We start from the raw sequence: 27893 nt of genomic DNA, 5'->3' as shown, positions 1-27893 counted from the left end.
TTATAGTATTAATAATAATCCTTACATTTTTAATCATTCGTAATTCCTGCCATCCGAAGCATCATGTTAAACAGGCAATAAAGTGTTCCTTTCGTCTGCTTTTAACAAATATCCTGGTGACACCACAAATTGTGGCTCGTGAGCAGAACTACATCTGGCCCTGCTTCACAACTGTTAAGTGGCTTTATCTTTAAACAGCATTGGAAAGCCTGCAAAATACCCTATGCGGGTGTGTACGGGGTTTTATGTTCTATTGAAAAACTTGCGTGAGAATTGTTCTGCTTTGTGGCGCTGACGCCTGAAGCCAAGTGCAGTCTCCGCTTTGTGCTCAGTTGAACGCGAGAACATAAGAATTTGCTAGTTTGTCTCCCACCATCCTGCCAGTCACTTTACATGCAGTGTCCCAAACTATATACTGTATCCCAAGATACTATTTTCTAGCAAAAAATCTCTCTTAATTGTCTTGAAACAAACGACAGACTTGACAGGTGCAGTATAGAAAATGCTCCAATTGGCATCAGTATTCCTGAGCTACGGAGGTGGGTGGGGGGAGTGAACTTTCTACTTGAATGCTGTTCAATGCACTATGCGGGAAAGGAAAGGGCAGAAAGGTGCTCGTCAAGACAGCATCAGGTCCCAGTTTGCCATTCTACTCTGTTGAATTAGCTGATCTCAGGTTTGCTTACTCCACACGCCTCTGATACCGAGCAGTAAGTAGGAACCCGGTCATTAGTCGACTGGCGGATTGCTTTCCTGGGGTAATAATTCCTTTTTTTTACAAAAAAATTGGTCATGCAATCCACGACTCCTGGGACACTGCTGGCTGCCGCGTTTCGCCCACAAAATATACAGTCAATGAGACTTCTAGAAGATGTGATAAGGCGCTATGTCAAATACAAGGATTCTTATGCAGTGAACCTTTTGAAGCAGCCACGGTTGGATCGAAGCCCGGAGGATATTTTGTCACATGTCTGAACTGAGTTGTGTGTCGTAATTAATTAATCTAGTTATTTTCTTTAACCAAGTGCTATAGATTTTTTGGCGGGCTAGCCGTGTGCCTGTCAGACATCTCATCGGTTGCAACCAGGAGATAGAATGAAAGAACTTAAATCGTTTTCTCTTGTTAAGAGACTAAAACTAATCTTGTTTCTACAACATGAGCTCCCACAGCTCCCCACAGAGCATTATTGCGCTTGCTTTAAGGATGAATAAACTGATTCATCTTGCATAAAAATGGTACAAATCTCATTTGATTGAGGAAAGTGAAGATTCTGCTACTGATCATATTTGGTTTGGTTTATCCTCTGATGTGCCTGTGTCTGATCGATATGAACATGAGGCATAATGGAGAGGTAATGATTGAAGTGCTCAACCAAGGCCTTTGGCTTCCTAGACACCTTTTGATGTCTGATTAAGCAACTGGGAGCAGAAGCCTGGGAGCAGATCGCGCACACATTCCTGTCTAGTTGAAGATGAGTGTGAGAGGAGTCTCAAACAAAGGAGAACTGCTGGGTGGAGCTCATGTGGCATATAAACACAATCACAAATGAGTTGGTGGTGATAGCCTGTCTTGGTGCTGTGCAGTTTGTAAACTCAGTGGGCTGAAATTTCCCCTCCTTAGCTGTAGTTTTGTGCCTTCCATTCCACCACTTTCAGCCACGACGCCTCGAAACTCTTCCTCTATCCCTCCACCTTGCCACCTCCTTCCCCATCTTCAAGTCATGCCTGAAGAACTTCCTCTGCAACTGTGCCTACGGTCACCACCCCCCGGCTCGGTGTTGTGCTCCGCCACCATCAAGCGCTCTGGGACACTGCCCTGCTTGAGGGGCGCTGTGTAAAATACACGTTGTTACTGTCATTTAAATTCTGAAGCAACCAGTGCCTAATATTGCAAACCCTGTCAAAAATGTATTGATGCTTGTGTGTTCTGTCTCTGAAAATGAGATATACTTGTCTTTGTCTTCCAATGTCGTTACAAAAAAAACATAAAGTGCACTTCGGTGACTGGGGAGCAATAAACAGACTGGAGCAATTGTTCAGCAATTACTTTCCTGATTTGCTTTTTTTTAAGCTCGCTTACTCAGATTTCAGAGGCCAAGCCAGAAGATAAATCGATTCTGCTAACCTGACAGAATAGACGATGAACTCATCATCAAGCTAGTGCACTTGACTGCAAATCATAAGAGTGAGTTTGTATCTCAGAGCGACCTGGATTCAAAAGCGTCGGTCTTGTTGGGTGAGTTTAACGCCAACATGCACTTATATAGCAGCACAGCGTCTAAATTGATTATCAATTGAGCTTTTAGTTGGTACATAGAAATAGGAGGAGGCCATTCAGCCCCTTGAGCCTGTTCCGCCATTCTATAAGATCGTGGTTGATCTGTACCTCAAGTCCAATTACCCGCCTTTACCCCATATCCCTTAATATTGCCTGATCTGTCCACCTCAGTCTTGAAAAAGGGAATGGATCCAGCCATAATCCACAGCCTTTTGGAGGAGGCAGTTCCAGATTTACAGGCTGAATCTTGTTGGATATACAGGTGACCCAGTAATGATGAGCCAGAGAGAGGCAGGAGATGTTAAACTAGATGTTAAATCGCCATGTTTAGGTGGACAGGCCAATATTGGCTAGTAGGTCACAGAGGTAGGGAGGAGCAAGGCAGTGGAGGGCTTTGAAAGTGAGACACAATGGATAGAAATGTGGGGTAGGGGGAGTTGAAATAAGGATTTGTTTACTGTGTCCAACTCATTTATTGTCCAGCACAGTACAATACAATTTGTTCCTTCAAGCCGCCAGGCATTCTGAAAGCTTTCCAGGTGGGAATCGCTGGTCTGAGATCTATTGTCATTGCTTGTTTGAAGAAAGTCAGTGCGAAGTGCCAGTTCTCATTTCCTGCAGGAAAACTCAAGTTGTGAGAACTGTGGAACAGAACTGCACTTAAACACTGGTGAGATTAGAACTAATGAACAAAACAGTGGAAAGCAAACAGAAACTGTTTGTTCTTAAATCTATCCTAATCACCATATCCCCGAGCTTGTAACTACTCAAGGAATAATAACATTACTATTGATGTTCGAGAATTGGAGGCAATTTTCCACTATTGACTTCAGTCCTTTAGAACTTAATTACTCTTGTTGGTGCGCCAGTCAAAGCTAAAATGCTATTTGGCTGTCAATATAAGGTCAGTGTGTTAAAATAAAATGCCATGGATCTCATCCATGCATTGAGGGTAGCGGGTAAATCAATGAGAATGCAACCCTTCGGGCAAAAGAACCAGAGGAGACATTTTTNAACCAGAGACTTGTTATGGACTCGGGACATCCTCCCGACGTGAAAGGCGCTATACAAATGTAATTTTGTTGTTGTTCAGGAATGCATGTTGGAAGCAGATTCGATAATATAATAATCCTTGAGTTTGATATAGCGCCTTATCACATCTTCGAGACGTCTCAAAGCGCTTTCAAAAAAGAATTGGATAGGTACTTAAAAAGGAAAAAAATTGAGGGCTGTGGGGTAAGAGCGGGGGGGGGGGAGGGGGGGGGATAGTGGGACTAGTTGGTAGTTCTTTCAAAGAGCCGACACAAGCACAATAGGCCGAATGACCTCCTGCTGCGCTTTTAAGATTTTGTAAGAACCCACGAGCTTATTCCATAAAAATGGTATTAGCAGCAAATCATCTAATGCGTGTGCCAGCCAGCCTCCACTTTTGTTTCAGTTCAAACTGCTGGAAATCACAGAGTCTGTTTTGCAGAGCTTCATCGAATTAATGTTGCTCTACCATAATTTATAAGCTCAACAACCATGCGGAAATCAAGGCTGTGGACAGAATACTCACCCCGCACTGCAGGATTCCAATCGCAAACGGGTAAACTTCCAAACATCACGACTCTTTAAATATTAATACTATTGTTGCTGCGGTGGATCAAAACACATTGAAGAAAGAAATCCGCCTACAACAAGCACAGGCACAAGTAGCCATCACGCAGAGAATATTTGGTGCAATGAAACTCCCAAATATTGGTGTCCAAACTACGGTTTCGTTGGCCTTAACCCATGGGCAAACCATGTTCAAATGCACCCAAGGACAGGAGAAGGCAATTTGGTAAAGTTTCTTTACTCCACACGCCTCTATTTAACTGGCAGTAAGTAGGAACCTGGTTGTTAGATGATTGGGGAATTGCTTTACAGGGTAATAATCCCTTCAAATAAATAGAAAAATTATAATTTTGTCACTCAATGCATGACTGTGCGCGGGACACTGGTGTGCGCAATTGGCTGCCGCATTTGGCCAAAAGAAATACAGTCAATCCATTTCACAGTGAGTGTATTCTGTGAAGTGCTTTGAGACGTCCATCTCAGCTACGTGGTTCGGCGCTATATCAAATGCAACGGTTACTATTCTAATTTATCACAGCAATGGGTTACCCCACAATTGTCGTATTTGTGGCCATTTGGCAGTATTGTAGAAGGATTGCGTTATTTATTTCCCTGCTACACTCAATGCACGGATGAGATCCATCCATTCTTGTTTCACACACTGTGAGTAAGACTGCTTGGTTCTCTGCCCATAACCAGCCCATAACTAATACATCAATTTCATTCCCATTCTCATTGATCATATAATATTGTTTTCTGGCCGCAGGCCACACTATCAGAAGCAGTGGGGATCTGATCTAAGGCCAATTTCCTACAGAATAAATCATTTGGCTGGCACCTTACTACACAATATAAATAATTTGCCTGGCACCTTGCTGCACTAGTTTTGTCTAATTCCTCTTTGATTACTTTTTGGGGGCAGTTAATTTGTGCCCAGCCATGGCACTACATAGAACATTACAGCACAGAGACAGGACATTTGGTCCAATTAGTTCGAGCCTGTGTCCACATAAGCCTTGACCCCCTTCCTGATCCCCTCTGTTTCACTGCACCGCTCTATTCACTCACTCCATGGCTATTTGAGGGACTCTGCTGTGAGCAGCTTCCTGCCGTGTCTCGCCCACAAAATACTCAGTCACTCCACTTTACACTATATCCCGTGAAGCGCTTTGAGACGAGATGATAAGGCGCCGTATCAAATGCAAGGATTATTATTAGTATTATTACCTTCAACTGTTCTGCCGGTTAATTAACTATTCACTTTCATGGCCGCTTGCTGTGCGGAAAAAAATTGGTTGCCGCGTTTCCTACAAAGGCACAGGTCACTACGCTTGACAGCATTCGCGTGCGAGATGCTTCGTTCGATCACACAGTCACTGTGTCAGAAAGCGAGGGCTGGTTGCTAAGAGCGCAGAGTAAATAAATTTCATAAAAAGCCTCACAGAACAATTGCACGGGGCTCACGGCAAACCTCATTAAAACCTGTATTGCTCCCGAGGGCAGCGTTAGAGATCAGTGATGCATTGCAGCATTGAAAGGGTTTAAAATCTGCCTTTTTTTTATTCCACTGGCATCCTGAAGCTCTGTCTACGCTAGACAAGCAGTGTGAAGGCACAAGTGAGGGAGCATACCACACAGCGTTTAAGAGACTGTGAGCAATGCTGGAATGTATGAGGAGGTTAGAAGCTGGCATTTCTGTTCGAAGGGCTCGTTGATTATAACTCACGGCAGTTACCCACCGCGTTAATATTTCCTCGTGAACAACTGAACGTAAGTTTCGCTCTTACACCGGCTCTTAAGTTGCAATGATTATGCGGAGAGGCTTTTGAAAGGGACATGTCGCACCTCTTTGTTATCGAATTCTTACGATAGAATTCAAATGCTGTGAATTTACATTGCATATACTTTAATTATATGTGGCTTTGTGTTTACCTCTATTGTATGTATATTTGTAAGTATGTCTGTGTATTCATGTATGTACTTGATTGACAATAATTCTTACATTTGATACAGCGCCTTATCACATAGTTGAGACGTCTCAAAGTGCTTCATAGAATATATTGTAAAGATACTTGTGTATGTGTATATATATATACATATTTGTGTGTGTTTATGAATGTATTTATGTATGTATGCACGCATACATATGTTCAGTATGTGCCTGTGTTTATGAATCATGTGTTGTGTGTGTATTTATATATCTATGTGGTTGTTTGTAGAGAGAACTAGTGTTGGCTTTTTGATGGATAAACTAGCCGAGCCACGAGTATTTACAGAATTTACACAGAGATGGACAGGTAGATAGGTAGTTGTGCTGTGTGGGGGAGGGGGGTGGGTGGTGTGTTTGTGTGTGTATGTGTGTGTATGTGGGTGGGTGAGGGAGCATATGTGTGAGGGAGAGTGTGTGTGTACCTGAGGGAGTGCTTGTGTATGTGTGGGAGAGTGAGGGAGTGTGTACGGGTGGGTGGGTGGGTGGGTGAGTGAGGGAGGATGTGCGTGTGTGGGAGAGGGTGTTTGTGCGCGCGGAGTCCTTTTCAATTTTTCAGAGAGAAGCACTGAATGTTTTACTTCCCCAGAATTTTACTCACCTCTTACTAACCCGCAAAGCCCAACAGCCAGCCGCGAAGATGTCAGACGACTGGAGTGTCTCAGAAAATCCGGAGTTTAAGCCAGGAAGCATCACTGTCCCGGTCATCTTCTCCCTGATCTTCCTGCTCGGGACAGTGGGGAACGGTTTAGTCCTGGCCGTTTTGCTGAGGAACGGGCAGATGAGCTACAGCACCACCAACCTCTTCATCTTAAACCTCAGCATCGCCGACCTGTTCTTCATCATCTTCTGCGTGCCCTTTCAAGCTACCATCTACACACTGGATGGATGGGTGTTCGGCTCATTCATGTGCAAAGTCGTCCACTTCTTCATATACCTCACCATGTACGCCAGCAGCCTGACCTTAGCTGCTGTGTCTGTGGACAGGTAAGTGTCCTGTGGCATAGTGGCTAGAGCACTCGCCTCGCAAGCGAGAGGACAGGGCGAGACATTAGTAGTCAGGAAACTTGCCTAGACACACGCCTCTGCTTACTTAGCAGTAATTAAGGAACTCGGTTGTTAGTCGATTGGTGGATTGCTTTCCAGGGGTGATAATCCTTTTTTAAAAAAAAACTCGCCTTTAATAAAGTGCCTTATCACATCATTAAGATGTCTCAAAGCCCTTCACTGGATGTGCTCTAAAGTGAAGTGAGACTGTATGGCTCGTGGCTGAAAATTATTTATTATCCGGGTTTGTGCGCAATTGGCCTCCGCACTTTGCCCAGAAAATACACGATCAATCCAACTTTACAGTATATTGTGAAGTGCTTTGAAATGTCTCAACAAAGTGATAAGGAGTTCTATCAAATGCAATTATTATTAATATTATTATTTATAATCAAGTTGAGTTGGAGTAATTAATCCACTCTACCACACTAGCCCAAAGCTTTGTAGGAAAAACATTCCCCTGGTGCCAGGCAAATCACGCCTTCACCTCACGTATGTTCATAAATGATAGCACGATGTTAGCAATCTTTTGATGGCCGGAGAGACAATCAATAAGTACAGCAGATGCAGTCAATAGAGACTTCATAAATAATACAGTGAAGGTTGCTTCAAGCTTATATACGTGTAGATGTCTTGCCAGCACATCTCGCTGGGCTTTGAAGAGACGACCTTCAAAGGATGAAACGACTAATATTCAGAAAGGAGCTTTATCATTAACCAAGGAATAGAGAGATAGATACATGGTCCAGCCCCCTCATTATTTGTGGACTTATTGTGGAGTCCAGTAGCTCAGTAGTTAGAGCACTCGCTTTGCAAGTGAGAGACCTGAGCTCAATCCCCGGCAGGTCAGGGTGAAACCTTGAGCAAGTTTCCTTACTCCACACAGAGCCTAATAATAATCCCTCCAAAACCAAAAACAATAATAAATTGGTCATTTTCAATCTACGACTGTTTGTGGGACATTGCTGTGCGCAATTGGCTGCCGCGTTCGCCCCAAATATACAGTCAATTCACTTTACAGTGTGTTCTGTGAAGCGCTTTGGGACGTCCTCCCGACGTGAAAAGTGCTATATCAAATGTAAGGATTATTATTATTATTATTTATTCTCCGCAACCCAAAGCATTGAATGTCAATGAGCTAAGACGTAGACAATCCCAGGGTCACATTTACATAACCTCTAATCAAAACAAACTTTGCTCCATATCCTCTTATTATTAACATTGTGGAGTCCTGTAGCCTAGTGGTTAGAGCATTTGCCTCGCAAGCGAGAGAGCCCGGGTTTGATTTCCAGGTGGGACAAATCCATAGGCAAGTCCTGTAGCCTAGTGGTTAGAGCATTTGCCTCGCAAGCGAGAGAGCCCGGGTTTGATTTCCAGGTGGGACAAATCCATAGGCAAGTTTCTTACTCCATACGCAGGCCTAAGTAGGAAGCGGTTGTTAGTCGATTGCCGGTTCCCTCAAAAATAATACTAATTTGGTCGTTCAATCCATGATTATTTGTGGGATGTCCCTGTGAGGAATTGGTTGCCGTGTTTTGCCCACAAAACACAATTCATTTTACAGCGTATCCCGTGAAGCGCTTTGAGATGCCTCGAAGACATGATAAGGAGCTGGGTCAAATGCAAGGATTAGTATTATTATTATTATTGTCCCCAGATACCTGGCGATCAGATACCCGCTGAAGTCTCGTGATCTCCGCACGGCACGGAATGCGGCGGGTGCTATCGCGGTGATCTGGGCCCTCTCGATCATCTTTGCCGGGCCTTACCTGAGCTACTACCAAATCGTCCACTATAACGGCGTCCCCATCTGCATGCCCATCTGGGAGGACCGGCGTAGGAAGATCATGGACATTTCGTCCTTCGTGTTCGGCTACCTGATACCCATGGCCATCCTGAGCCTGGCTTACGCCAGGACCATCAAGTTCCTGTGGACCTCGGTGGACCCCATCGAGACCATCTCGGAGTCGAAGAAAGCGAAGCGCAAGGTGACCAAGATGATTATTATCGTGGCCGCTCTCTTCTGCCTCTGTTGGCTGCCCCACCACCTGATCATCATGTGGTTCTGGTTCGGACACTTTCCCTTCATCAAAGCCACCTATGTCTTCAGGATCGTGGCCCACTGCATGTCCTACGCCAACTCCTGCCTCAACCCCATTGTGTACGCGCTGATTTCCAAGCATTTCCGCAAGCGTTTCAAGCAGGTGTTCGCCTGCCTGCTCAAGAAGAAGAGCAAAGCAGTCAACAACAAGGTCCATGTTGTCCATGTGGCCAATGTGGGATTCTTCCCCACCAACACTGAGGTTTCACAGATCAACGAGGAGAACTGTAAGATCCTGCGGACGGGCGGGACAGAAGACGAGACGGGGCCGGGTCAACAGAGACGTTCCCTGAGACAGCACGTCCCACGCTGTCCCTAGATCGAGCCACAGAGCTGATGAAATTGCCAGCAGATCTTTTTCCTTTGTCCGGTCATGGCAAACGGGCGAGTGAGCCAGAGCCAGGCTGGAGAGTTCCAGAAGGATCCTAGCTACTCTGTCTCAAGAGTTACTCTTTGGAGTGAATAAACTGGGCCTCTTGTTAATAATATATTATCTCTGATATCGTGCAGCTACACTTGCGAACAAACAACCGTCAGAAATAACAGAACCGAACAGCTGGTCTTTTGATCCAAGAGACTGAAAAGTCTTGTGCTGTGGACCCTGTGGACTTTGATGGATCCCATCAGGGCCATTGTAGAATTCAAGAGGAAGGGAATTATCCAAAGCGTTCATCCTAGTCGCTGACCTCTCCTGCCTTAATTGGCTGCCAAACCACCGCCCCTTCTCACCATCGCGTAATTGTCATTGGCTTCTTGTCCTGCTGCCAGCTGTGACTGTTGACCCCAACCGTGCCTTCGATCAGCCTCCTTCCTCACCCCTCCACTCTCCCCGATTCCGGCCGCCCCGTGTCCAGCGCCTTGGGACATCCTCCTGACGTGAAAGGCTGTACCCGTGTAAAGTTGTTGTTGTTGTACGGCACTTTAAGAAGGAGTGGGACGCTCTATCTAACCCTTTTCCTTCAGTGCTCTCCCTGCTCAGTCCTTGGAGTGCTGCTACTTGTTATGTTCAACTGTGTTCCTTTACGAACAAAGCAATGGAAGATCCACAACCCATCAGCCTATTTGGTCGGCCGACAAAATAAATGTCCTTGATCGAATATTTCTTGGTTCACACCACGGATCAGGAAAAATGTATTCATTCAAGAAAAACCCGGAAACATGCTACCCATTTGATCGAACATGGACTTATCTAGACAAGTGGGGTGGTGGGGGGGCTTCTTGAGGGCTCCATGAGCCACTTTCGGAGGCCAATTTCAACGACTTTTCCCAAAAAGAGTAAATCTAGACCCATTTCATCCTGAAGATGGGGAGGGCAGAAGGGGTGGTGGGGGGGGGAGGAGAGAGAGATAGAGAGGAGGTGACTCTGCAGTGATTTAAGAGCGAGATGGCTAGATACTTGAGGTGGGGGGTGGTATTGGTGGTAAAATTATGGAGTAATATGAAGAGGAGGTGGCCTATATTGTCAGAATCATTATGAACTGAATGTCGCAATCTTTCTCTCTTGCTTTGATCCTGTGTTGCTGCGATCACTGTTTGAAATCCAGCCCAGTTTGCTGTTGCTTCTTCTGCTATTCATAATCTGTTGATGTGAGCATGCAACCTAACCTCTGTCCCCCCCACCCCCACCGCCCCCTCCATCTCCCCCATCTCCCCGTGACTGTTGCCTTCAAAAAGGTCTTGTTAGGCTTTCGAAGTTGAGAGTCAATGATGTCTTGCTGTTTTGCTGGGTGTTTATAAGTGTGCTAGCTACAAAGGGAGCTTTTCAAAGCCATCGGAAACTTAACAAGGGAAATAAAAGTGATGACCGTGGCTGTGATTTCTAACGTGCTTCAGTGTTTGGGCGAGGGGTGCAGGGGTGCTGTCTGAGCAATCGGGGAATGCGAGAGGAGAATGTATACCTGTGTCTTTTTCGCAGTAACATACGCTTTCAGGATCGATTTTGTCTGCAGATCCCTTCACGCCCTGGCAGCTCCCTACCTTCAAGATGGAGGTCGATAAGTATTTGTTAGGTCAAAGTATTAAGGTTGAATAACTGGACTTGAGGTACAGGTCAACCATGATCTTATAAAATGGTGGAGTAGGCTCAAGGGGCTGAATAGCCTACTCCTGTTTCTGTGTCTATGTATCTCTCCGACCTACTCTACAACCCATTGCCCGCTGCCTCCGTTCGACCCGTTCCGGCCTCCTATTTGTCCCCCATGCCCTCTGTTCCACCATCAGCCACTATGCTCCGAAACTCTGGAACGCTCTCCCTCAATCCCTCTGCCTGACCCCCTCCTTCCTCATCCCCTCGGTTCGCATAGCTTGCCGTTGATGTAGCTGTAATGGAGTCGGTGTCAGCTGCCTTGGAAGGCTGTGTGCACTCGCACGCCTTTCTCTGTGAGGAGATGGAACACTAATCTCTCGCGCTGATTGATGCTTTTCATTTCGAAACTGCCGACTTGCTCCACTCCACTCTCCTCGTCTGACTCAAATAAGCTACTTAAACGCCCACATTATCTCTAGCTCCCAGGGATTTGGAAGTCCCGTAGCTGTGGTATTTTTTCCTCTTTAACATCCAGCTAATTATAGCAAGCGGGCAGGCATATCACATAATAGCTGGCAGAGAGCGTTGGTCAGAGACCAACAGTGCTAGCGAAGGCAAGCTAATGGTTTTAGCTGGTTAGATTCCAGCTAACCACTGCGCTATAGTGTCTGTGCCAACTCTTTAGAAGATACACGACTGTTCGTGGGTCATTGCTGTCCACGTTTGGCAACTGCGTTTCGCCCACAAAATATACAGTAAATTCACTTCACAGTATATTCCATGAAACGCTTTGAAGACGGCTCGAAGACGGGATAAGGCGCTGTATAAATGCAAGGATTATTATTATGTTATATCATGATTAAGCTACAGTCATAGCCAGCTCTTTGAAAGAGAGAACCATTCAGTCCCATTTATCTGCCGTTTCCCCCAACAAATGAGTCATTTTCACATATCTGTCTGGTTTGTTTTTGAAAGCTATTGTGGCATTTTGCCCACCGCCGCCACCTCGCGTCAGGACATTCCACCTCCTAATATCTCTCCGTGTGAAACCAAAAAAAATGACTCCTAACCTTCCCCTCTTTGCACATTTAGTAATTATTCGAAATGAAACCGGGTGACAGCAAAGTGGGAAGCGCCGTTGAAATTGGATGTGATTTGTTTCCAGCGGCCAAGCAATTTTACGCCTGTGATGAATTTAAGTAGACGAGCCGGATTATTTGAAGGCTCTGACGCCAACGCATCATTAGAGTATCGTGGAGTTCCCGCAGGATTGCGGACCGACAGGTAAACCCACAGGATAACTGATGGTGCAATCGAAGGAAAGGGTGTGGGGGGTGGGGGGGCGCGGGGGGCGGAGGGGGAAAAGTTTTTGAGTCTGTCTGTTCCTCGCTTCAGTGTTTCCCCGAGCCATTCCAGAGCAGGTCACAAGTGGCGCGGTTTCGGAATCGGATGCTGGAAAAGGTTGAACACTCGCTTTCGCTCAGAATTCAGAAGAATGGTGATGGATCCATTGGCGCGGACCAACCCACGGCTACAGGGTGAAGCTGTCTGTCCACACGCTCCCAGCTCAGCCATAGCTTGGGTGAGACAAGGGTAAAGCTTTCAGCCGCAACGCCCCGAAACACTGGAACACTCTCCCTCTATCCCTCCGTCAGGCCCCTTTCCTCCCCGGTCTTGAGTTCGCCAGTGAAGACCTTCCTCGTCGACCGGTCAGCTTCCCCACTCTCAAGCGCTCCAGGACGCTCTACCTGCGTGAGGGGATTCTCCAGCGCTGCGCGTGGGAGGGGGTGGGGAGAGAGGGGGGTTAACCTCGGTGCTGGTCGCCATGGGGATAGCCCGGGATGTGACCCAGCCCAAGTCAGGGCCTCGCTGAGACATGACGTCAACAGAAGCTCCATCCTGCGACCCGGTGCCGTGTTTTTCTATCTGAAGTGCTGAGTGGTTATCTGTAACGTAACTCGGGTGTCATTCTCACAGAGCCCTTTCGAGCCAAAATTGGTGAAATTTTTTTGACAGAGTAACTCGTCGCCCGAGTGTTAAAGCTAACCCAGATCACTGAGCGATTCGCACGAGAGTATTACGTTGCTCACCGCTTTCTCTCTCTCTCTCCGACCTGCATCAGCTGTCTCCGGGGTTAGGTTAGCAGTTGTGCGTTTCAGTCCAGGGAGAGTGAGGGTGAGTGTGTGCTCCATTACAAACGCACAATTTCCACCCGTAGGCGGTACTTGTGGTCTGTTTTGGAGACTCTTAAGCACGGCGATGGGTTTCCGCGCGGGTCAGACACCCAGTGACCAAAAATGCCGGCACAGCCCAGCCAGGCAGGACCTGGGAGGGCAGACCGGTCACTGTGGACGGAATCATCCCACTCAGCTCCCGTTAACCCCGCAAGCCAAAGCCCCAACTGATAAGGCGTTGCGATTGAAAGATTCACTAAGAGCTAATAAACTGGTGGAATAGTGGGGCGCACGGAAGCCATTGGTAATCCGCTAGATGTCGCTTCTCCAGCGAGAGGACCCGGGCAGGTCGGGCCGAAACCTCAGGCAAGTTTCCTTATTCCACACACCTCGGTTTACCTAGCGTTAAGTCCAAACCCAGTTGTTAATCGATTGGTGGATGGCTTTCCGGGGATAACAATCCCTCAAAAAAAATAATAATTTGGTTACTCGATTCACGACTGTTTGTGGGACACAGCACAGTGTGCAATAGGCTGCCGGGTTTGGTCAAAAATGAAGAGTCAATTCATTTCAGTGTATCCTGTCAAGCGCTTTGAGAGGTCTCGAAAACTTGATAAGGTGCTGCATAAAATGCAAGGATTACTGTGGAAAGAGATAGCGCAATCTCCTGGTGACATCTGACAAGCCTGGCCAGGGATTAGGGAGCATGGAGGGAACAGCACAGAGATACTTACTTCAATACTAATTGAACCATCTCGCCCAGAAAGACTATGTGGAGAGATAAATCAATGGCAGTGAAAAAGGTCAGTAGTTTAATAAGCTTTCCCCATGTTTCCTTAGGGTATAGGGAGAGTTTAACAGTCCGTGACTTGTGACAGCCACTGGTGATGTTTGATGGCTTCAGAGAAACGGATGGAACACATATTCTCCTTCCTCGTGCTGTCGATCTTCATCTTCGTCGTGACCTGCTTGCCTTGTTATCCGTCAGAGAGAGAGAGAGAGACACGCATCGGGAAAGTTTAACCTGCTGACGAGACAGGCTGAGAGGAAGAGAGAGAGAGGAAAAAAAAGGTTGGGAGCGCTTCAGCCTTGAAGTGGATTGGCGGATCGCTTTCCCAGAGCGTAATCATCCCTCCGTGTTTTTTTTTAATTAAAATGATAATCATTTGGTCACTCAATCTGCGAGTGTTTGTGGGACACGGCTGTGCGCAATCGGCCGCCGCGTTTCGCCCATGAAACACAAAGAAGGGAGTTTCTTTCTCGCTGTGTTCCTGGCCGACAATTCCCCCCACCCACCCCCCCCAAACCACCGAAATAAAACCGGTCACTCGCTAAGTGGCTGTTTGCAAAAGCGTTGCTGCGTGAAAATTGCCTACAAAACAAAAGTCATTCACGATGCCGGGTTTGGGAGGTCAGGAGGATGGAAGGATGAGATCAAATGGGCCAAAGGGTTTTCATCCAAACTGATCCTGTGAGCTTCTGACTGACTGTCCTTTGAGGCTGGATATATAAAGCTCGTGCACCTCACCTTGTGGTGAAACACAGCAACAGCCATAGTTCGGGGAATAATAATGAATAATAATGAATAATAATGAATAATAATGAATAATAATGAATAATAATGCTTGCAATGGATATCAGACATCACCCGGACGTCTCAAAGTGCTTCACAGGACTACGTTTAGGGCGGGCGCCTCGCAAGCAAGAAGACACGGGTTCGATTCCCGGGCAGGGCGAAACTTTACTCCACACACACGCGCACACACACACACACACACGTCTCTGTTTACGGAACCCGGATGTGAGCCGATTGACGCATCGCTTTCCGGGGGGAGCTCATCCCTCCCAAAATAAAATAGTAACAATAATTTGGCCGCTCAAGTCCGTGACTGTGCGCGTGGGACGCGGCTGTGTACAATTGGCTGCCGCTTTTCGTCCACAAAACACACGGTTAATTTACTTTACAGTATATCCTGTGAAGCACTTCGCGACGTCCTGGAGGTATCAAATACAAGGATTATTATTACTGTGTATATTTTTTTAAAACCTTTGAGTAAAGACCGCAGAACAGGTTACATTCGATGCTGCTTTAATAGTCTTAAATAGTGCGACTGACTTGTTACAGTACAGTTCCTGAGTATGTATGGTATTTAAACCGCAAGTTTAACATTTTGCTTATTACAACGTATTTTGCTCAATAACAAGAACAACAGCAGCAGCAACTTGCATTTGTACGGCGTCCTTCGTGTGGGGCAGTGTCTTGGAGCTCTGTGAAGTCTCAAATACATCAAATTCAAGGGTATCCTTTTTATTATTACCCTCGCTGGCTAGCTCGCCCGGGCCGTGTCCCAAAACTATATACTGTTATCTATCCCGAGACATTATTTCCAAAATAGAAATCTACTAAGAGCGCAATAATATCGTGGCCGCCTTTCGCCCACAAAATACACGAATCAATTCACTTTACGGTGGATCCTGTGAAGCGCTTCGAAGACGTGATGAGGCGCGGTGTCGAACGCCAAGGATTATTATTATTATTATTATGACCATTATTAATATTGCTGTTTTACTGGCACGAGCATTTGCAGCCGGTGACTACGGGGTAAGGGATCTGACGCCAGGTACAGTGCTTGCCCACGGCTGGCCTGGCCGCCAGGCAATGCCACACCAACAGGTTGATGTGGGTCCAGCGATCGCGTTGGCATGTCATTCCCATGGGCCAGGAACAGCCACGTTTTGCCCGGTCGCAGTCCGTGTGCCTCACCCAACGTGGCCAGAATACGGGGCCCAGGTCCTTCCAGGCAGAGGTGAGCGGGCAGGAGGCCACCTTGACCAGCCACCGCGCCAACGCCTCCTTGCCTCCGTCGCCCCCCGCGCCCAAGCCCAGCCTCTCCGCCTCGTGTCGGAGTTTCTTCTGGTACCTGTTGGCCGGCTCGGTCAGGCGCGGGCTGCGCGAGACCAGGTCAGCGTGAGACTCGTTCCCCCGCCCGGCCCCGTCAGGAGGGTCCACCGCCATCCAGAAGGGGTCGAAGTTAGAGCCCAGGAGCTTCTGCAAACGCCGCGGGTTCAGGTGCTGGGCTCCCGGGAAGTAGTGGTAATGGTCCTTGTTGAGGGAGAGCGAGTAGGGGCGCACGGCACTCGAGGCTCGCATGCGGATCCAGGCGCTCTCCACCTCGGCCACCGGCTTTGGGGTCGCACTCCCCTTCCTCCCCGGCCGGATCCGGAGGGAGCGGGCAGGAGGGTACCAGGCAAGCAAGGACAGGCAGCAGAGCACAGCCGGCCAGGACATGGTGGGTGGGAGCAATGCTCCAGCCCAGGGCGTGCGTGTGTGTGTGTGTGTGTCTGTGTGAGCCTGGCTCCTACGTACGCCCTGCTTTTAAACCCAGCCCACTCCCTCTCCCCCAACATGTTGTCGCCCCATCCTTGACTCCACCCTCCCCCCCTTCCTCCCCCCTCACCACCATTTCCCCTGAACCCACCACCACCTGCCTCCCTCGCTGCAGGTGGAACTGTCCAGACATAACAAGTCATGGGAGCGATCTTTCACTCAATTGCACACACACACACAGAAGGCTTTCACTCCAAAGCGTGGGGGTTGTGAGAGGGTGAGGGGTTTGGGGTGGGTGGGGGGGCCGGGAATTTTTACTGCTCTCAGCCCCCCCACCCCCCACCCGCTTCGAAGGTTACTTTCGGGGGTTGTTTTCAGATACCGTAAAATCGTGGTAAAGATTTCCACCCATTCAACCTCGATGTTATTAATAATAATCCTTGCGTTTGACCCGGCGCCTTATCGCGTTCTTCGAGGCGTCTCGAAGCGCTTCACGGGATACACTGTAAAGTGAATTGACTGTGTATTTTGTGGGCGAAACGCGGCAGCCGACTGCGCACAGCGGCGTTCCCCCACAGACAGCCGAGGATCGAGTCTTTTTTTTTTGGTATATCAATTAGTTGATCGATTAATTAGTTTTTCGATTGATTTAAACCATTGCAATTTTTTGCAGTCAAACCGGCGCTTTTCACGCAGGGGAGGACTTTGCGTGGGATTCACTGCGAAGCGGGGTGAAGTGACTGCGTGTGTTTGCGGGCGAACGTAGCCACCAATTCGCACACAGCCACACACACACACGCGCGCACGCATTGAACGCACACGCGTGTCCTCGTGCGTGAGTCTGAACACCACTCGCAATGTTGGGTCACATTGACTTCCAACTGAGCTCATCTCAAAGCTCCTGGCACAGCCCAGTGCGAGCAGCAGCTCTCCAAGGGCGGAGACAGCAGCTGTCTCTGATTTTCCTTTCCCTTTATACACAGGACCTTGACATAGCGCCTACTGGCACCGAAATATCTCAAAGTGCTTTGCTTCAGCAGGAATCACTCTTCACAACCGTAATCAAACCGCCGTCTGAGACACACAGCAGAGTGTCTCGGCCGTGTCCGCCGAGACTCTGGTCCTGTTCTTGTGACGGGAGTTTTTTTATTCTGTTTAATTCGGAGCGTTCACCGCGTTAATAATATTTGCATTCCGTATCGAGACTTATCATGTCGCTGAGCGCTTCACAGGGTACCCTGCGAAGCCGACTGTATTTTGTGGGTGAAACGTGTCCCCGCAAACAGCCGTGGATCGGGCGACCAAACTGTTATTCTTAACTTTTTAAAGGATTGTTACCACCGGAAAGCGATCTGTCGTGTGCTCGGTAAACGACAGTGTGTGTGTGTGTGTGTGTGAGGAGTTAGGAAACTTGCCTTAAGGTTTCGCCCCATCCCGCCCAGGGAATCGAACCCGGGTCCTCTCCCTTGTGAGGCGAGCGCTCTAACCACTGAGCTACAGGTTCTCCTCGCTTTGGGACGCCCTGGATGGCGCTCCGACAACGTACGGATTGTTAAGGCCACGAAATCGGGTGAATTTCTGGCCCAGTGTCTTGGTGGTTTATAAAGTCCCACTAACGCCAGCCTCTTTGTCGAGTTGGCTCCCTCAGCCCGAGCTCGGAGCCCGAACGCATTCCTGCAAACATTCCTGAGCGGCCACTATCCTATCTTATCCTGGAAATTCCTGCCGCGGGAATCCTTGGGACGGGAGGAATGAAAATATTCCGGCCGAGTTATCAGGACAGCCACTACCGACCGACTCCCGTTCGGCTGGCTCCAGGGGCGAGACTGACATTCCTCCCACTGTAACCCCCAGGTCCTCGCGAAGGGTGGGGGTGTGGGTGGGGGGGGGGGGGAGCGAGCTCTCCCTCACCGCCACCCACACCCACACACCCTTCACGACTCACGTTGCCACAATCCACAGCAAATTGCCTGTTCGGCTGATCACTAAATAACAATAATAATTCCTTGCTTTTTTTTTTAGTTTTAATCACCAAACGAGTCAGAAACAGAGCCAACAACAACAATCGTCGTCACGTGTTCGAGACGTCTCAAAGCGCTTCACGGAATACACTGCAAAGTGTAGTGACTGTGTGTGTGTGTGTATGTGTTTGGTGGAAGAAACGCGGCAACCGATTGAGCTCTGAACATTTCAATACTGTCGGATAGAACCGTAGCTTTTATTTGGGGGGGGTGGGGATATAACTTTTTTTGTGGGGGGTGGGGGGGTGGAAGGGGGCAGTGGGGAGAAAACTAACAGGATCCAGGGGCAGAGTTAAGGCAGACGCTTTAATCCGTTGAAAAGTATTTAATGCGATGATTTTTTTTTCTTTCATCCTCACACCCACTTTTCCTGAACAGAAACACGAGAGAGAGACAGATAGAGAGAGAGAGAGAGAGAGACTCACACCCACGAGCAGAGACGTGAGGTGAGGAGGGAACGTTGGGAGTGACTCTGGCATCAACCTGTTTTAAGTGCTCTGGGATGCTTTCTCCCCCCCCCCCCCACCCCCCACAAAACATGCAAGTGGTGGTTGTAATCCGCGTGACGTTAACAGTGGCTCCACTTGCGCATGTGTGCTTGTGTATGTGCCTGCGTGTATGTGCGTACGCGCATCCCAGAGCGTGCGCTATTTTCTTTTGATTGTTTGTGCTTCCCCGAAACGTGCGATGTATGAGCGTCGCTCGGCTCTGGTGTTTAGTGTGTAACAGCGAGTTCCACTAGCGGTGCGATGTAAGCGATGTGTCTGCAAGGCTGACTGACAGACAGCCTCAGCATTGGGGGTGGGGTGGGACGGGGTGGGACGTGGTGTGTGTGTGTGTGTGTGTGGGAGGGGGGGGCAGTGTGTGTGTTTGGTTGTGTCTGAGTGTGTGGGGTAGTTGTGTGACTGGGTGTGGGTGTGTGAGTGGGGTGTTGGTGCGTGTATGGTGGGTGGGGGGGTGCGGAGGGGTGGGGAGTAAAAGCTTTGGGCTTCCGGTGGGGGGAGAAGAGAATCCTCTTGTGGAGGTCATGGGACAACCGTGTGCGGAGGTCACGCGATGGATGACCTGTGTTGACGTCCTGCCAAGACCACGTGTTGCGGTCACGCGATGACCCCATGCTGGCGGCCCACCTCCACGAAGGCTTCCACACAGCGGTCGATGTCCTGCTCACTGTGAGAGGCCGAGATCTGCACCCGGATCCGAGCTTTCCCTTTCGGCACCACCGGGAAACTGAACCCAATCACATAGATCCCTGCAATCCACAGGGGCACAGACACAGGCGGTCATCTGCAGCTCCAGCAACACACCCTCACACACACCCTCACACATATACACTCACACACACCCTCACACATATACACTCACACACACCCTCACACATATACACTCACACACACACCCTCACACACACACCCTCACACATATACACTCACACACACCCTCACACATATACACCCGCACACACCCTCACACATATACACTCACACATATACACTCACACACACCCTCACACATATACACTCACACACACCCTCACACATATACACTCACACACACCCTCACACATATACACTCACACATATACACTCACACACACCCTCACACATATACACTCACACACACCCTCACACATATACACTCACACACACCCTCATACATATACACTCACACACACCCTCACATATACACTCACACACACCCTCACACATATACACTCACACACACCCTCACACATATACACTCACATACACTCACTCATTCACTCGCACACACACACTCACTCGTACTCACACAAACTCACTCACTCAGACACTCACATTCTCACACACACACTCAGACTCACACACGGCGTCTGGCGCTGACTCACCGCGCTGTAGCATATCCTCCGCCATCCCCGAGGCTAGCCGCGCGCCCCCCAACATCACAGGACAGATGGGGTGCTCGCTGCCCCCAATGGTGAAGCCTGCAGCCGTCATCTTACTGCGGAACCTGGGGGGAGGGAGAGAGGGGTGGTGGGAGGGGGGGGTGGGAGGGGGGGAAGAGGAGGAGAGGGAGAGACATTAATACAACAGTGAATAATATCTCATAACAATAATGCTCATTGCTTGAAGCTGGCATCCACATTCACCCGCGAAACACACACAGTCACTACGCTTTACAGTGAGCCCCGCGAAGCACTTTGAGACGCTGTCTTTTTAACACAGGGCATTGGATCAAACGCACTGTCATTACGGCTCTCGGCCACGAGGTGGCGGCCCAGGACCTCGTTCGCGTTCACACACACGAGTGACTGGTACACAATAACACTGTACAGAGCATGTTTCAGGAGAGAGAGAGAGAGAGAGAGTCTCAAAGCACTTTACATCAACAACAAATACAACTCGCCTTTGATACAGTGCCGTATAACAGCGTCGAGACGTCTCAAAGCGCTTCACAGGCTGTATCGTAAAATGGAGTGACTGTGTTTCGTGGGAGAAATGGTGTATCTGTCTATATAATGTATATATGTATATATATATATATGTGTGTGTGGGGGCCCGAGCTAAGGGAATGGGAGGTGGCAAAGAGGTAGAGTTTGTTTGTGCTTACAGGTGTGTGTATGTTTGTGTGTGTGTCTGTGTGCATGTGATGTGTGTGAGGATGTATGTTGGTGGTGGGTATATATGTTGGTATGTGTGTCGGTGTGTTTGTGTGTGTGTGTGTGTGTGTGAGAGAGAGAGAGAGAGAGAGAGGTGCTGTGCTCACACCTACCGTTGGGTTTTGGAGGCCACGCTCTGTGCGATCTCATTGCTGCCCATCAACAGGTCCAGAGCCTTGGAGGCACAGCCCACCACAGGTGGGGGCAGTGTGTTGGAGAACAGATAGGGCCTGGAACGCTGCCGCAGGAGGTCCACCAGCCCTTGAGGTCCCACCGTGTAACCACCTTATACAGTGCCCACAACAGCAAGGTCAGTACAACAACAGGCAGCCATACATTAGATCAGGGTGGTCCAACCGGCGGCCCGCGGGCCACATCCGGCCCTCCCTCCCGCCCTCCCTCCCTCCATTTCATCCTTCCCGCCCACTCCCTCCACTCCCGTAAATGTATATGTCGCGTTTCTGAAAGGAAAACACGAAAACATTTCCTTATACGACCCCTTGTTTCTCAAGTAGGGCACCTGGCCCTTGGCAGCCCTCCTGGCCCCTTCCCCCCCCAAAACCACCCGCCCACGCCACCCCCAGCTCACTCTCTCTCCCGCTGCCTCTGACAATCCTCACCTGCCGCTCCGCCCAGCGCCTTCCCCAGGGTGGAGTTCACAATGTGGACGCGATCCATCACACCCAGGAGCTCATCGGTCCCCCTGACAGCATCAGCACCGGAGCAGAGCAAACACACCGTGTCAGCCTCACCCCCACTCCTCCCCAACTGAGCGGGTGTTAATTCACTTTACGGTGTGTCCTGTGAAGCGCTTTGAGACGCCGCGACGACGTGATGAGGCGCTGTGTCAAATGCCAGGATTATTATTATGTATATGTGTATATATGTATATGCGTGTGTGCTTGTGTGCGTGTGCATATGTGTGTGCGCATTTATGTACAGAGCATTTGCGCATGTGCCTGCCTGTATTTAGGATACGTGTCCAATTGCCCACATGTCAGCGTGTGGAGTGTGTCAAGAGCGTGTGATTGCGGGGTGTGTGTGTGTGCGCGCGTGTCCCCTCACCGTCCGTTAGGGCCCAGGAAGCCGGTGGCGTGACACTCATCGATGAGGACCAGGGCCTTGTACTGATCAGCGAGATCACAGATACCCCTCAGGGGAGCGATGTCACCGTCCATAGAGAACACACCGTCAGTCACAATCAGACGCAGACGGTGTTTCTGAAACAGGAGGCGGTTGTCTGTGAGCGGAGCTCAAAAAACACACAGTCCCTTTGCTTACTCTCCACACGCACACACACCTATTTACCCGCAGTCAGTAGGAGCCACAGCTGTTAGTTTAACTGGTGGATGGATCACTTTTCCGGGGGGTGATAACAACTTGCATTTACACGGCGCCCCCTCACAGCAGCGGAAGACCGTAATCCGGGAGGGAAGGAGGGGGCCGAGGTGGAGGGATTGCGGGAGAAGGTTTTCGGGGCGTAGCGGCTGAAAGCACGGCTGCCGACCGTGGAGCGGAGGGCACGAGGGACAGGCAGGAGGCCGGAGTCAGTCAAGGAGAGGCGGCGGGTGATTGGAGTGGGGAGTACGGAGGTCCGAGAGGGAGGGAGGGAGGTACGAGGGGACGTGGAGGAGTCTGTAGGCGAGCGAGAGGATGGCGAGACTCTCCCAGCCTGGCTGAGCGCCGAGGCTCCTGACGCTGGTTTGGTTCGGAGGCTGGCGGGTTTCCGGGTGTACCTGGCTTTCCTGCAGCTTGCTCTCCAGGTCCCGCAGGTCCAGGTGTTTATAGCGCAGCTTGTTGGCCTTACACAGGCGGACGCCATCGATGATGGAGGCGTGGTTCAGCTCGTCTGAGAGCACAGCGTCCTCGGGGGTCAGGAGGGCCTGAGGGGGAACAGCAGAGAGAGGTTTAACCAGGGACAAGAAACAGAGAGCGGAGTCACTGGGTGGTGGTGGGGGGGGAGAAACCTTCCACTCGGCTCCTGTTATATCTGGGTGGTCTTGGCTGGCGGGAAAGCTGGTCAGACAGCGCTCTCGATGGGCAAGGTACGTGGTTGTAGCCGGTTAGTCAGACGATATGATTATGGGGCAATATCAAACGCAAGGATTATTACTACGTGTTTGGAGTGGTGTGTGAGTGTGTGGGAGTGAGTGTGTGTGTGTGTGTGCGCGTGTATGGGTTGCGAGTACTGGTGGGTAATATGTGTTACGTGTGTGTGCGCGTGTGTGTATGCGCGCGTGAGATGTAGATGTGTGCGTATGTGTGCGCGCGTGTGTGTGAGTGTATGTGTGGTGTTAGTGTTTGGGTGTGTGTGTGTGTGTTTGTGTTATGTTTGGGGGGGGTCTACGTCTCACCTCAAAAATCCCCGCATTGGCATCGAAACAGCTGGCGTAGAGAATGGCATCTTCTCTCTGGTGGAACTTGGCAATCTTTGCCTCCAACTTCTTGTGCGGCACCTGGAAAACAGGAGGGAGGTTAGGGGGGGGGGGGGGGTTCGATTAAACACTAACACGAACGGGGTGTCAGCCCCCGACTCAGTCACTCTTGCCTCCGAGTCAGAAGGGTTGCGGGTCCAAGCCCCATCTCCCGCGCCCCACTTCAGAAGCTCTCGAGCTCACTTTTGTCCAGGCTGATGCTTCAGCCCAGGGCTGGTTAAGGAGTGGGGAGGGCTGGCGGGGCGATGGTGGTGGTGGGGAAGCTGTGGGGGGGGGGGGGGGGGTGAGGGTTAATGGAGAAAGAGGTGGGAAGAGTGTCGCATTTTTGTAGGCGCCAGAGGTTAAATCGAGGTTCAATCTCTCTCTCTCTCTCTCTCTCTCTCTCGCGCTCGCTCTGATTCTCCCCCAGGGTGTCCTCTCTCCCCCACCCCCGGTGTCCTGGCCGACAACCTTCACCTCGGGCACAAATCGCCACCTGCGCCACGTGCGGCTCGGCTCACTGACCTGCGTCCCGCAGATGAAACGCACGGAACTCAGCCCCGCTCCATACTCTTCCAGCGCCTCCACTCCCGACCGTATAACCTCCGGGTGGCTGGACAGACCCAGGTAATTGTTAGCACAGAAATTCAGAATCTCTATAGAGCGAGAGAGAGAGAGAGAGGGATGGGGGGAGAAGGGGAGCACTTAATAACTATAATAATAATAATAATAATCCTCGTGTTTGACCCGGCGCCTTATCACGTCATCGAGACGTCTTAAATAAGCGCTCCAACGGGATACACAGCAAAGTGCAGTGACTGGGCATTTAGTGGGCGAAAAAAACACGGGTGTGCGGCGGAGGGGGAAATGCTTCGAGCCGTCTACTTTCTTTCCCCTGAAGGGCGCTACATCTTAAATGCACGTTATTGTTTTTTTTTGGGGGGGGGGAAAAAAGGGATTAAAAGATCCCCAACTCCCGAGCAGAGGATTTTCCCCCCATTGCTGTGGGGAAGGAAAACTACCCAACGTGCTGCTCATGTACCCGGACGGGATGGAAAGACCTCGCCAGCTCTCTGAGACGGGGTTTAAACCCCCCTCCGCCCCCCCCCCACAAGCTCCGCGACTGGGAAAGGTACGTACATGGGTGTAGGAGTGCGTGTACATGTGTGCGCGCGCGCGTGTGCGTGTGTAGTGTGTGTGTTGTTGGTCCATTTGAGAATGCTTTCCAGGGGTCAACACTCCCTTAGTAAGACCAGATAATTCGGGGGTCACTCTGCACGCCGGTCGGCGGGACTGTCGCTGGGGCGCACTTCACCCGCAAAATACACGGGGTCACTCCACTCCACAGTACAATCCCGGGGAAGCGCTTTGACGACGTCTCGAGGGCGTAACGAGGCTCCGCGTCAAACGCAATGACTATTACGGGCAAAACAAAAGTTGGCCCCGACTCGAAACTCTCCGGGTTCAGTCCCCGAACCAGCGGGAAAACTTCTGAATTCTTCCCACCCCCTCCCACCACCCCACCCCACACACACACACCCCCACACACACACACACACCGCCCCCCCCCCTCCCCACCCCTCGCAAACCAAACCCGGTGACGTGACGGTTCGGTTTGGCCATTTAAAAATGATGCAACCGCGGAGGTGGCGGAGAGGGGGAAACCCAACAGCAACTGAAATGTGATCTCCACAACATCTATAATAGCTGCAAAAGAGAGTCAGTCACTCTCTTTCTTTTTCTCTCTCTCTCCTTCTCTCTCTCTCTCTCTCTCTCTCTGTCCCTCTCTCTCTCTCTCTCTGTGTGTGTCTCTGTCTGAAGCTGCAGGAACCCCACACTCATCACCACACACACACACACACACACAAAGAGGGAGAAAGGAAAAAGAACAGCAATGAAAAGCAGAGATGTCTCATTTCAACACTTCCCTCTCTCACTCACTCCCTCTCTCTCTCACTCACTCCCTCTCTCACTCACTCACTCCCTCTCTCACTCACTTCCCTCTCTCTCTCACTCACTTCCCTCTCTCCCTCTCTCACTCCCTCTCTCTCTCACTCACTTCCCTCTCTTCCTCTCTCTCACTCCCTCTCTCTCTCACTCACTTCCCTCTCTCCCTCCCTCCCTCCCTCTCTCACTCAATTCCTCTCTCTCTCACTCACTTCCCCCTCTCCCTCCCTCTCCCTCTCCCTCCCCCCCTCTCACCTCCCTCTCTGCCCTCCACTTTGATGCGCGCTCCCTGTTTGGAGGCGATGACCCTCTCGTTCTTCCAGGTTCCCGCCTCCCGGATACCCTCCAACTCTCCCTGGAGGACGGCACTGAGCTGCGTGAGGGCACTGTGGGGGCGTCTGGGCGTCTGGACCCCCCGAGAGAGGCGACCGAGAGCCACAGCGCGACTCCACATCGTGTCTGTCTCGTGTCTCCCCCCCACAGTGGGACTGGGAGGGGGCGGGGCCTGGGGGAGGGGGCGGGGCCGGAGGGAGGGGGCGGGGCCTGGAGCGGGAGGGGGCGGGGCACCGAGCGACTGGGCTACATGTTGCCTGTGGATGGGCCAATCAGTGCCCGGGGGTGGCTACTGCTGACCTGCTATTGGCTGAGATTGGACTCAACCCCAACCCCACACCCCCAAACTGAACCCCACATCCCCCAACTCAACCCCACCCACACCCCCCCCACACAACCCAACCCCACACCCCCCCAACTCAACCCCACACCCCCCAACTCAACCCCACACCCCCCCAACTCAACCTCAACCCCACACCCCCGACTCAACCCCACACCCCCCCAACTCAACCCCACATCCCCCCAACTGAACCTTAACTCAACCCCACAACCCCCGACTCAAACCCACACCCCCCTGACTCAACTTCAACACCACACCCCCAAACTCAACCCCACACTCCCCCACTTAACCCCACCCCCCCAAATCAACCCCAACCCACACCCCCCAACTCAACCCTAACTCAACCCCACACCCTCCAACTCAACCCTAACCCCACATACCCCAACTCAATCCCACACTCCCCAACTCCCGCTCACACTCCCCAATTCAATCCCACACTCCCCAACCCTACACTCCCCAACTCAACTCCAGATCCCCCCAACTCAACCCCACATTCCCCAACTCAACTCCAACTGAACTCCACATTCCCCAACTCAACCCCAACTCAACCCCAATTCAATGCAAGAAATGTCACAGAGACAAAAGCCCTTCACAGGATTTTAATATGAAATAGTAAAGTAGTGACTGTGTATATTGTAGGCAAAGCGTGGCTTACAATATCTCGCAGCAGTGTCCCGCAAACAGTAATATTCTTTAAAGGGATTGACAAGTGCAGTAAAATCCTGTGATGCTCTTTGAGACGTCCTGTGCTGTCAGGAGTCTACTGTGTTTATACGTATGTTTAACGTGTCGCTTTTGTGAGACATTGCTGGGCCAAACGCAAGGATTATTTTTTATATGTGTATAATTTCTGGGCGCTCTGAAATACAACACAATGCAAAATTTACATTTGTACAACGTCTTTCACGTCGGTAGGAAGTCCTAAGGTGCCGGACAGTCCTGGTTTGCCACCGAAGCTACAGCTGGGAGAGGAAAGAGGATCCAAAGTACGATCAAAGAAGTAGATCTAAAAATGCTAAGAAAATAGTGTCAAACTCAAAAAAAAAAACCCTGGGGAGGAAATTCAATGTCTGTCTCTCTCTCTCTCTTATGGGGAGTCCTGTGGTATAGTGGTTAGTGTGCTTGCCTCGCAAGGAACCTGGTGGTTAGTCGATTGGTGGATCGCTTTCCGGGGGTAATAATCCCTCAAAAAAAAAATTTTTTTGGTCGCTCAATCCGCGGCTGTTTGCGGGGGACGCCGCTGTGCGCAATTGGCTGCCGATTTCGCCCACAAATACACACAGTCAATTCACTTTACAGTGTGTTCTGTGAAGCGCTTTGAGAGGTCCCAACAACATGATAAGACGCTATATCGAACGCAAGAATTGTTATCTCTCTCTCTCTCTCTCTCTCTCTCCACCTCTGTTTATCTGCCTCTTACGCACTGTCGGTGAACGTATTCCAAGCTTGACTCAGCATATTTTTGGGTGGGGGGAGGGCGGGGCGGGGGTGGGGTGGGGGCGAGGCAGAGTTATCTGCCCAACACATAGCAGGAATGAATGTGAAGGGGAAGATATGTTTGTCAGGGGTTTGACTGGACAGAAGCAAAGAGTTAAATTAATAATAATAATAATAATAATCCCCGCTTTGCAAGCGAGTGGACCCGGGTCTGATTCCTTGG

At 50.1% G+C, this 27893-nt stretch overlaps 4 protein-coding genes and 1 long non-coding RNA gene across 6 annotated transcripts in view; 3 read left to right on the top strand and 2 right to left on the bottom strand.

The window, feature by feature from the left end:
- The window catches only part of LOC103189247 (meiosis inhibitor protein 1), a 31065-nt gene extending 29014 nt beyond the window's left edge, over positions 1–2051 (top strand). The window contains exon 37 of the mRNA XM_042344930.1: positions 1034–2051. Coding sequence (XP_042200864.1) covers positions 1034–1094 — 61 coding nt within the window. The 3' untranslated portion in view covers positions 1095–2051. The remainder of the gene's footprint in view (positions 1–1033) is intronic.
- Positions 2052–2097: 46 nt separating this feature from the next.
- On the top strand, positions 2098–9846 carry LOC103189251 (galanin receptor 2b). 2 transcript variants are annotated; one of them, XM_007909584.2, is made up of 4 exons: positions 2098–2236; positions 5459–5647; positions 6485–6851; positions 8569–9846. In XM_007909584.2, exons 3-4 carry the CDS (start codon positions 6505–6507, stop codon positions 9329–9331), a joined length of 1110 nt encoding a protein of 369 aa, XP_007907775.1. In that variant the 5' UTR covers positions 2098–2236; positions 5459–5647; positions 6485–6504; the 3' UTR covers positions 9332–9846. The 2 variants fall into 2 exon arrangements, with proteins under 2 accessions (XP_007907775.1, XP_007907774.1); XM_007909583.2 differs by having other exon boundaries at positions 6454–6851.
- Positions 9847–12390: 2544 nt separating this feature from the next.
- On the top strand, positions 12391–14271 carry LOC103189249. The gene is made up of 2 exons (XR_489051.2): positions 12391–12620; positions 14053–14271. It is a non-coding gene; the product is annotated as an uncharacterized LOC103189249 (long non-coding RNA).
- A 1507-nt stretch (positions 14272–15778) lies between these two features.
- Positions 15779–16501, bottom strand: LOC103189256 (noggin-1-like). Its single transcript, XM_007909592.2, has one exon. The coding sequence runs from the start codon at positions 16499–16501 to the stop codon at positions 15779–15781; it is 723 nt and encodes a 240-aa protein (XP_007907783.1).
- Positions 16502–19489: 2988 nt separating this feature from the next.
- On the bottom strand, positions 19490–26044 carry gcat (glycine C-acetyltransferase). The gene is made up of 9 exons (XM_007909582.2): positions 25816–26044; positions 24139–24269; positions 23554–23655; positions 22936–23082; positions 22265–22419; positions 21820–21902; positions 21313–21484; positions 20429–20550; positions 19490–19813 (listed from the first exon to the last, which is right to left on the bottom strand). Exons 1-9 carry the CDS (start codon positions 26012–26014, stop codon positions 19662–19664), a joined length of 1263 nt encoding a protein of 420 aa, XP_007907773.2. The 5' UTR covers positions 26015–26044; the 3' UTR covers positions 19490–19661.
- Positions 26045–27893: the final 1849 nt, after the last annotated feature.

Source organism: Callorhinchus milii, unplaced genomic scaffold, assembly GCF_018977255.1.
Source record: "Callorhinchus milii isolate IMCB2004 unplaced genomic scaffold, IMCB_Cmil_1.0 Scaffold31, whole genome shotgun sequence".
Lineage (NCBI taxonomy): Eukaryota > Metazoa > Chordata > Chondrichthyes > Chimaeriformes > Callorhinchidae > Callorhinchus > Callorhinchus milii.
This window is presented reverse-complemented; position numbering and strand designations above follow the sequence as displayed.

Coding starts and splice junctions, on each gene's coding strand:
- LOC103189251 (XM_007909584.2), top strand. CDS start 6,505: ATGTCAGACGACTGGAGTGTCTCAGAAAATCCGGAGTTTAAGCCAGGA. Junction 6,852..8,568: donor GCTGCTGTGTCTGTGGACAG/GTAAGTGTCCTG, acceptor TATTGTCCCCAG/ATACCTGGCGATCAGATACC.
- gcat (XM_007909582.2), bottom strand. CDS start 26,014: ATGTGGAGTCGCGCTGTGGCTCTCGGTCGCCTCTCTCGGGGGGTCCAG. Junction 21,903..22,264: donor TTCCTGGGCCCTAACGGACG/GTGAGGGGACAC, acceptor TGATGCTGTCAG/GGGGACCGATGAGCTCCTGG. Junction 21,485..21,819: donor GGCGCTGGGCGGAGCGGCAG/GTGAGGATTGTC, acceptor GCACTGTATAAG/GTGGTTACACGGTGGGACCT.
- LOC103189256 (XM_007909592.2), bottom strand. CDS start 16,501: ATGTCCTGGCCGGCTGTGCTCTGCTGCCTGTCCTTGCTTGCCTGGTAC.